Genomic DNA, 10,220 nt, shown 5'->3' on the forward strand with positions numbered 1-10,220 from the left:
CTAGTCGGTTCTATAATTTGTGATCAGATTGTTATACACTCACTGTATGCTACAAGGTTTCTGTGTATGTATTCAAATTTAACATTCATCTACTAAAAAAATATGTTGCAATGTGTAGGTCTCATCTAGTAGATTAAAAATCAATGCTAGATCACTGGAATTTTACCTCAAATTTTCATGGAAATCCATTTTTCACTCTGAGCTACAAAACCGGTTCTTTTTCACTGTTAACTTTTAAAACCTAGCATACATGCCAATATGCGATTGAACCATCGTGTTAAACCTGTTAGTCAAAACAGCACAATCCTATTCAAAAATGACAACGTTATTCTACTCCTAAAATGATTGTCACAATGAAATTTGATCAAATGTGATGAAACTACAAAGGTCATAAAATTACACCCACCAAAAATATCACGTATTTTTTTCAAACTAGAAACCAAATTTGTATTCTTCAATCAACTACAAACAAGTCGGGAAGAGAGGTGAACCTGTCCAAATCACCGAAAAAAATAGTCATTTTTACCCAAAATTTGAAACCATTTTTTATTTTTTAGTGAATTTCAGCCTAATTTGGTGTCCACTAAATTTGATTGAATTCATATGAAGGTTTCACTTTTTGTTTTCAAATTTGGTTGAAAATTTGGAATTTAAGTGATTTGGGTAATTCTCTCCATAAATAAATCATACAACCAACAAAAGTCGATGGCTGAGTCAAAGGACTTCAATAAACAAATATTCAGTCAAGTACATGGCATTTTAACATAAGATCCTCTGTTTTTCTCTTTTCTTCTAGTAGTATAAAATAGCTCTGGGTGAGGAGTTCAACTTAAAAGTCGGTAGGGTATTTGTCGGGTTTAAACCACAAGGAGAAATCAATTCCTTTCTTCTTAAGATCTTCTGTGGCAGGGCCAATCCGATCCAAAAGCTGCAAGTCAAGTAACAGGGTTGATCAGCAACTCCATAAAATTTCTCCAAAAGACGACCAAAAATTATCATTACTCTTGGTGATGCATACTACTACCGTCTCACAATAGGTTCATTTTTCACTAGTCCCACATATATCAATATAAAACCAAAAAGACTACAATAGCCCCACTTTATCAAATCCCAATACGGTTATTCTTCTTTTTATCTACTCCGAATGAATTTATCTCCTACTTTCACAAACTCCAATACAATGATTGCTCAAAATAAATGAACTTATTTTGAGACAAACGGGATGGGCAAAAAATAATCTTATTCTGAGATAGAGGGAGTACAGCATATACACACTGAACAGGCAGCCTAAGCCTGGAATTCTCCTACAACTAGTATGATAAATCTTTCGGTTGGAATTCTTAAGTTCGCACGGTTGGAATTCTTAAGTTCGCACAATTGGCCCTTTAGTGGTATGACAATGAATGCTTAAGATATGAGTATTGTGATCTTTAGCATGAGAGAACAAACTACTTGTTAAGACTTAAGAACAAACCTGATCATGTACAACACCATTGGAAACAAGGACAGAACGATCAAAGACGGTAAACTCCCCACCATCCATGCGTGACACCATCCCACCAGCTTCTTCAACTATCTGTAGTAAAAAAAAATGCCGAATTCATCAAGTAATTATACTGAAAGTGTGCATAACTTTAGCCCAACTATCAGGATTTGGACGATATGAAAAGGAACTCATAAAAATGGATTATATGACTGAAAATGTGTATTTAAGATTGAACAAAACAATCAAATCCTTGTTTTTACTGAACTTGGATATCTTTTCTTTTATCAAAGTTTAATTCCAATCATGAACTGCGGGTTCTGATAGGGTAAAAAAAGATTACCAGAACACCAGCAGCCATATCCCAAGGCTTAAGTCGGTATTCCCAGTAGGCTTCTGTAATGCCTAGGGCAACGTGGGACATGTCAGCAGCAGCAGAACCTAGTCTTCGTACTCCCTGAAAAAAAATAATAAAGGAGGATAAAGCAAAAGTCAAAGGGGGTAAATTTGTTGTGTAATAATGAAGGGAGAATTCACTTTACCCTGCTAATGTCTGTGTATTCCTTGAACAAATTTATGTTGGTCACCCATGCATCATCATGTTCATAACCAAAACCAGTTACCAGAAGTGATTGTTCCACCTAGAGAATCAATTAGAGACAATATCTTTCTTCAGTCAAATATTCTGACAAAATTAAATCACAAGAACTCTGGTTGCATCCAGAACCACTACAATCAATAGATAGATACACTGAGCGTATGATCAAAGAGAGATTCTTATGGCTTCATAAAAAAAGAGCTATTATGACACGCATATGCGTGCGTGCACATAGCAACATACTTGTATAAAAGAAAAAAAAAGTTACCTTGTCTGTCTTACTGACATGAATCTTTTGCCCATTACAATAAGCACCACCACCTTTTCAAGGAGAAAGGAAAACCTTAAAAATAATTCTGTAGTGTTCTATAAGGAAAAAAAAAGCATTGCAACTACAGTGTTTGACCAAAGATTATACCAGATGATGCTGAAACCGTACGAGTGCTCCAGCACATAGGACCACCACAAAATTCGACCTAAATAAGGGTATATGAAATGTGAATAATCCAGAGGGATGCAATGAACTAGCATGGGAAGTTTGATGATCCAATTGTGTCTCCGGCGTTTAATGAATCATATGATTCAAGAAAAACACATGCACATACATACCACAGTGGAAGCAGCAGGCTTTCCGCGAAACAGAACTCCAATGGATACAGAAAAGCTAGGGTAACCATGCGCAAAGTTTGTTGTTCCATCTAAAGGGGGTAAAATCACTGCATTAGATCCCCCAATGAAGAATACTACAGAAAAAGTCTAAGTTTCCACTGCAGTAATACAAGTTCAGATAAACCTTCAGTTAAAAATTAAAATCAATGTGATCCCAATCTTGTTTCAAATTTATGAACAGTTCAAATACTCTAACATCCATTTATATGAAAGGCTTTTTCCAACATCCATTCTCCTACCAATAATACTATATACTAGAACTAATAACATCCTGTTCAGTTACCAGCCCATGCAATCGAGCATGTTGCCTCTACTAAATCAAATATTTCAGATACTTAATCAAGAGAGCATATGGAATCACCCAGTATTCTTAAATGATTACTAAATGATCAAACTCCACTACAGGAACAATTGGTTAATGACTTCATCATAGTAGAATTACAAAGTACTTCCTCCGTTTCACAATGCTAGAATGACTTACGTTGTGAAACGGAGGGAGAATAAAGTGGCCAAACCTAAAGGATCAATGCACCAGAGATACTCCGACAAGGCATCTCCAATAAGTCCACCTTCCTCCCCAAGTATGAGGTGGTCTGGGAAGGTCTTCCTCACAACTTCCAGAATGACCGACTCACTCAATTTGTCTGTGCTGAACAAAAGTAGAGAACACACTAAATTCAAATGCTAATGTTTTATTTAGATTATAGAGATACATAGATCATAAAATATGATATTAGCAAGTAGCGACATCAAGTTCCAATTTACAAAGCATTTGGAGATTGTAGGATGATAACTTTTTTCTTTTGAAAGATCAAGAATGATAAATAACAACCAAGTTAGCATCAGATGGGGAAACAACAACACAAGTAAGAAGCATCCTTACTCTGTGACCAGGTCTGCAACTCCCTTGTAGTGAATATTGCGTGGCTTATTAACAGCTTCCATTATAACCTAAAATGAGGAGAAGACAATGTAAGCTGCCTTGAGAATTGGCACATCAAAAAATAGAGTTAAAAGGAAATGAGCTTAGCTCACTAGGTGAGATGTGTACCGGTGTACAACCCCACCACCGAAGTCCAATTTTTTTTTAGAGCTGGGATGATTACATTTCAAACGCCTCGGCCTTTGCAAGAAAGCCCAGAACACCTAAGTTTAATTTTTGTTTGGCTCGATTCTTAATTAAATAGATACCTAATTCATTCTTTGTATCCCACCAAAAAATTATAAGAAGGATAAAATGCACTAGCATGGAAACTCGAGACCACGGTCCATATTTTTTCCTTGTAGAGAAGGCTACGAAGATTCGATGAACCTTGAGCATTTATAACATTAGTGCATTACGAACTACCGTGATCTCCATATTTACTTGTAGAATAGCCAATATTTCAATCCAGTTCTCAACCTGACCTCTCTAGAAACCAATAGAATCACTAGTTCCTCACATCAAAGAACATTAACCATAACGGAAATTTCTTATAAGGTTTCACAGAAATATGCATCTTTTGTCGGAAATAACAAGATTAAGCCTGAATTTTATTACCCAACTGCTCAACCGTTCATCACAACCTCTGAAGCTCCAATTTTCTGTCAGAAACCAACCCAAGAAGGGAGAGCTACCAAGCAAAGAACCTCGAACGCACCTCGGCTCCGGCCCTGGCTGCGTCCTGGATGACGCCGAGGAGCTCCGCGGCCGGAATCGGGCCGGTGGTGGGGGCGGCCACCTTGGGGCACTTGCCCCTCGCGGCGGGCTGCTCCGACGCCACCGCCATCACGGGGCGAGCTTTGCCGGCCCTGGAGGCAAGCGCCCGGAGGCCAAGAACCGGTCCCCGCGGCGAGGTTGTGCCATTCCTGCGGTGTGAAGAGGCGGCGGCAGCGGCGGCGGCGGCGGCGGTGGGAGGACGGAGAAGATACCGTGCCATTGGTGCTCAGGCCTTCGAGAAGATGTCTCTGCTTTTTTTTTTTCTTTCACCTCTGCTTCGATTCCACATGTGTGTGCTTTTCACTTGCAAATGTACTCCATGGAGTAATAGTTGCTTTCATTTGGATTTGAAAAAAGAAATAGAACTTCTAAAAATAAAAAAAAAGTCTTTTTCTTTTTTTTTTAGAATTACACAGTACAACCTACCACTGCCATTGCCTCGCTGGCGAGGACGTGTCGACGGGTACGTCGCCTAAATTCGCTCCCATGAGGAGTCGAACCCAGGACCTCGGTGCTACTGAGGCTCTTATAACCACTAGATTACAGGTCATTTCGCAAAAAAAAAGTTTTTTTTCTAATAAAAGGGTAGTATATTTTTTTGCTGCTGGTATGGATAATGCCTATGCTGCATGAATCTTAATTTGCGTACGCGTGTGGCATTATCTTAAGGGCCTGTTTGGCATAGCTCCAGCTCCAGCTCCACCCCTCCTGGAGCTGGAGCTCAGCCAAACAGTTTCAGCTCCACCAAAACTAGGAGTGAAGTTGGGTGGAGCTCTCTCACAAAATGTACTAGAGTTGTGGAGCTGGGTTTCGGCAACTCCATAACTCCACTCCAGACTCAACTCCTGGAGTTATATTTAGGAGTTGGAGCTGTACCAAACAGGCCCTAAGATTCATGCGAGCTTAATTTCACTTTCGATCTTAATTATTTTACCTGGTTCATTTGATGATTTGCTTACTGAATGTCTCGGGTATTTAGTTCCAAGAGAACATCTCAGTTCTATTGGTAACCTTCAAGTAAACTGATATGCTCTTTTCCACCATTTTGCAGGTTAAGGATAGACCGCATGAGGCTCAAAGGGCACGCCAGATAGATATTTTTCAGTTTTGTCCTCTTGCAACTCCTGCACCTCTCTACTCACTATAGTAGCAGTGACCACACAAGCTTACCTGAGCTTGAGAGCTCAGCATTATCTTCTCAGTCTTGTTCTCCCTTCACAGTTTCAGATTTATGCTCTTTGGCTGTCAAGACTCGAGCAGTCTGTTGCCTTCACCTTGTGCTTATGTGAGTTAGTTTCTGTCTTCTCTCAATTATTACTAGTACTTGATTCTTCAGAGGTCATGTGGGTTTGACCAATTAGCACATTGCAGTTTTCTGTTTGATGTCCATGGTGAATTTGTGGATACACCTTATGGTTTTCAAACTAGTGTTTTGGAAACAACTTACATGCTACGCATTGAAATGTTTGCTTTCTGAATATCTTGGGTAGAAGTTCTCAAAGAACATACACCAGCTCTATTGATAACCTTCCAGTATGCTGACATTCCTTCTCCCACCATTTTGCAGGTTGAGGATAGAGGCTCTGTTGTATTATCCTGTCACAAGGCCAAGATGGAAAATTAATGCTAGTCAAGATGCCACGCAAGAAACTGGCCTGATTGATGCAGAAATTAATTCTTATGCCTATAGTGAAAGGAAGAACAGGAAATACAACGGCGCCTACATCGATAAAGATGGTGTATCAAGGACCTTCGATCGAAAGAAAATATCAAGAAAAAGGGGTAAATGCTAAATATATTATCTTTCCAGTTGTTCTTCCCTTTGTTCTTTTGTTCAGCACTTCTACATTCCATGAAGTATCTAATCAGTATATGTTTGCAAGTAAATTGTTTTCCCTCCTTCAAAATGATCTAATGTCTTCAGGTTTCATGCAGGGGGTGCTATGAGAGGCCGGGGCTGGAAGTATGGCTCTGGTTTTGTAGATGGAGTCTTCCCTGTGCTCAGTCCAATGGCACAGGATATCTTAGAATTTGTTCAGAAGGGAACAGACGTTGCAAAAATCTGGGAATCTTTGGATAACATTCCTTCCACACACAATCTTTTTGATGATCTTGTGAATGTCGCTGTCCAATTCCGTATGAACAAGAAATGGGATCTGATCATTCCAGTAAGTCTGAACCCTGCACATTCTCATCATTAACTAATCGGATATTCACATCTCAATGTTTCGGTTACCTTTGATCAGTATTTTGATGTTTAATTTGTCAAAAGTGGATATAGGTCTGCGAGTGGATCCTGTACAGGAGCTCATTCCGTCCTGACATCATCTGCTACAACCTGCTCATAGAATCCTATGGCAAGAAGCGTCAGCTGAACAAGGCAGAGTCAATCTACATGGCTCTTCTGGAAGCTCAGTGTGTGCCAACTGAAGACACCTATGCTCTTCTCCTGCGCGCTTACTGCAACGCTGGATCGCTGCACCGAGCAGAAGGCGTGATCTCGGAGATGCGCGAGCACGGGATTCCTCCAAGTATGCAGCTCAATTCCCCTATATTGCCAAGAGAAAGAAGCTTGTAGGTTGACATAGTTGCATAACTCATGTCAAGAACAATCTTGCAGATGCTACTGTATATAATGCTTACTTGGATGGATTACTGAAGGCAAGATGTACCGAAAAGGCGGTCGAGGTGTACCAAAGGATGAAGAGAGAACGGTGCAGAGCTAACACGGAGACATTCACCCTGATGATCAATGTGTACGGGAAGGTCAGAATTCAGAGCACAATATTGTTTTTCAGTTCACTGTAAAAATCTTTTCATTTCTCTTTCTTTGAAAACTTACCTCTGAAGAATTTCTGACATATATTTTTTCATGGTCAATTTGAAAGGCAAAGCAACCAATGTCATCGATGAAAGTTTTCAACGAGATGAAGTCGATTGGGTGCAAGCCTAATATCTGCACTTACACTGCCCTGGTGAATGCATTTGCGAGGGAAGGCCTGTGCGAGAAGGCTGAAGAAGTGTTCGAGGAGATGCAGCAGGCAGGGCACGAGCCTGACGTGTATGCTTACAATGCCCTCATGGAAGCTTACAGGTGAATATCAAATTAGCATATCAGTCATCCATGGCTTCACGAGCCCAAGTTTCTGATCACAAAACTCCAGTGAAATTTGATCAGATTTTTTTGTAAGTTTGAATTAGCAATTAATAGCTTGCAACCTTTCAATGCACCCATAGCCGCGCTGGATTGCCGCAAGGCGCATCGGAGATCTTCTCCTTGATGCAGCACATGGGGTGTGAGCCTGACAGAGCTTCATACAACATCTTGGTAGATGCATATGGAAGAGCCGGCCTTCATGAAGGTACATTTTGCAGTTGGTGATGGAAAATTTTGGCCAATTTTGTGGTCAAAGAAACCAAGAACATGAGTTCCATGATGCTACTATGAACTCTGAAAGTGAAAGCCTCCGAATATATATAATTTTGCCCCTGTCTGAACTCTGAATATACTCTCTCCATTTCAAAATGTACGACGCCGTCCCAAAATAAGGCAACGGCGTTATACATTTTGAAAAGGAGGTAGTAGTATAATTTTGCCACTGTCTGAACTCTGAACTCTGGAAGTAGTGACAGCTTCTTCTGAGAATGTATAAATATTCGGTGTTTTCAGATGCGGAGGCGGTGTTCGAGGAGCTGAAGCAGCGGGGGATGTCGCCGACGATGAAGTCCCACATGCTGCTGCTGGCGGCGCACGCCAGGTCCGGCAACGCGACGAGGTGCGAGGAGGTGATGGCGCAGCTGCACAAGTCCGGCCTCACCCCGGACACCTTCGCGCTGAACGCCATGCTCAACGCCTACGCCCGCGCCGGCCGCCTCGACGACATGGAGCGCCTCTTCGCCGCCATGGAGCGCCGCGGCGACGCCGACGTGGGCACGTACAACGTGGCGGTGAACGCGTACGGGCGCGCCGGGTACGTGGGGAGGATGGAGGCGGCGTTCGCGGCGGTGGCGGCGAGGGGGCTCGCCGCCGACGTGGTGACGTGGACGGCGAGGATGGGGGCGTACGCGAGGAGGAAGGAGTACGGGCGGTGCGTGGGGATGGTGGAGGAGATGGTGGACGCCGGCTGCTACCCGGACGCCGGCACGGCGAGGGTGCTGCTGGCGGCGTGCTCCGACGAGCGCCAGGTGGAGCAGGTCACCGCCATCGTCAGGTCCATGCACAAGAAGCCCAAGACACTCTTCACCATATAATAATAAAAAAAAACCCAACACTTTGCATATATAATTGCATTATTATTACATGTATAATAATACAGTATAAATGTACATTACAATACTACCTTAGTTTTCTTTTAATGTATGCCGCCATTAATTCTAAAGTAGCGGCTAACCATTCATCTTAATTATTTTAAAAAAATATTGTAAATATGCTACTATCTCTGTTTTTTAATATAACTAACCAACGTCATATATTTAGGGATGGAGGGAGTAAATTGTAAGTCATAAAACATGTGACAACAAAATAAATAAAATTTATATATTTTTAATAGCATGAATTGTCAAACGTCATATAAAAAATCAACGGTGTTATTTATTAGAAAATGAAGGGAGTATATTATAGCATAGAGTATAATAGATTGATTTAGCATCAACTTTGTTGCTGTAGAGTGTAAAACGGTGTTGTCTTGACAAATATAATGTAAACAGGATGTGTATGCAATCAAACCTTAAACTTTTAAATCATTTTATGTATAAAAATATATGTGATTTGGTCAAAAAGATTACTGTCATGTGGTTAGGATAGGAGTATATTTTTTAACAAATTATGAATACATTGGTCAGATAAGACAATTATTAAACCGCACATTCTTTCTATTCCTTAGGGGGACTTATTTTAGTCCCTCTCAAAAACCATAAATGCTTGTCCCTACTAACAGAAACTATTAACAGTAATAGTTTTGACTCGGCCCACTAACAATTTTTGAACTGTTAAACTACGATGAACGAACGAAAGTAAATGCTTACAAAACACTCAGGCAACTGATCTTTTTAAATATTTAAAAAAGTTTCATAAAAACAAATAGTCTAAATATAATCTCTAATACTCCCTCCATTCCATAATATAAGGCACAACCACTTTTTTTTAGATGTTCCATAATATAAGGCATGCATGTATGTAGGCAATTAACTATGACCCCTTCTTCATTAAATTATTACTTTTTTAAATCCTCCACTCTCATGTTCTTTAATTCTATTAGATACATGCATTATATTTATTAGGATGATCCAAACTACAATATGATAATAAATATTTTCTTGGTCTTTGGGTTAGGGGTGTGTCGGTGACATGGGACCGGGAGTATCATGACTTAAAGACTTGAGGCAGACGCGATCACCCACGTGGCCTAACCCCCTCGGGGGGGGGGGGGGCCCGAGGGTGATACGGCCGCCCTTCTCTTTGTCTCCCCGAGGGGTCGGACCGCTCCCGTCTCGGCCCCGAGGGCCGAGGCGCCCCGACCCCTTGTGGGTTTTGCGCCGCGTATATGGGGTAGGTGAGCATAGCGGGGCTCACCTAACCACATTTATTGCGGTTTGGACGAGCGCGTCACGCCACATGTAACGCAGTGCAGCGCACTCGTTTATCCGGTCTGTGACCAGTCACAGACCGATCAGATCGTGGGTTAGGTGGCGACAGGCGGTCTGACGCACGCCTCGCCCCATCCCGTCAGGATGAGAGCCTCCAAGCACTCGTCCCTAGCCGGAGCCGGCGT

At 41.5% G+C, this 10,220-nt stretch overlaps 2 protein-coding genes across 3 annotated transcripts; one reads left to right on the forward strand and one right to left on the reverse strand.

Annotated features, from left to right (window-relative positions):
* Positions 1-706: 706 nt before the first annotated feature.
* Positions 707-4,723, reverse strand: LOC4328439 (phosphatase IMPL1, chloroplastic). Its single transcript, XM_015767854.3, has 10 exons — positions 4,391-4,723; positions 3,634-3,701; positions 3,266-3,399; positions 2,691-2,779; positions 2,500-2,557; positions 2,350-2,402; positions 2,026-2,124; positions 1,827-1,940; positions 1,475-1,576; positions 707-928 (listed from the first exon to the last, which is right to left on the reverse strand). The coding sequence occupies exons 1-10, from the start codon at positions 4,667-4,669 to the stop codon at positions 830-832; spliced, it is 1,095 nt and encodes a 364-aa protein (XP_015623340.1). The 5' UTR covers positions 4,670-4,723; the 3' UTR covers positions 707-829.
* Positions 4,724-5,592: 869 nt separating this feature from the next.
* Positions 5,593-8,877, forward strand: LOC4328440 (pentatricopeptide repeat-containing protein At2g35130). 2 transcript variants are annotated; one of them, XM_015768065.3, is made up of 8 exons: positions 5,593-5,734; positions 6,017-6,231; positions 6,385-6,617; positions 6,731-6,980; positions 7,070-7,215; positions 7,338-7,543; positions 7,687-7,811; positions 8,120-8,877. In XM_015768065.3, coding segments are annotated over exons 1-8 (1,758 nt in total). In that variant the 5' UTR covers positions 5,593-5,732; the 3' UTR covers positions 8,701-8,877. The 2 variants fall into 2 exon arrangements, with proteins under 2 accessions (XP_015623551.1, XP_015623552.1); XM_015768066.2 differs by having other exon boundaries at positions 5,622-5,734; positions 6,374-6,617.
* The last annotated feature ends 1,343 nt before the right edge of the window (positions 8,878-10,220 follow it).

The sequence above is a fragment of the Oryza sativa genome, chromosome 2, assembly GCF_034140825.1.
Source record: "Oryza sativa Japonica Group chromosome 2, ASM3414082v1".
Taxonomy (NCBI): Eukaryota; Viridiplantae; Streptophyta; class Magnoliopsida; order Poales; family Poaceae; genus Oryza; species Oryza sativa.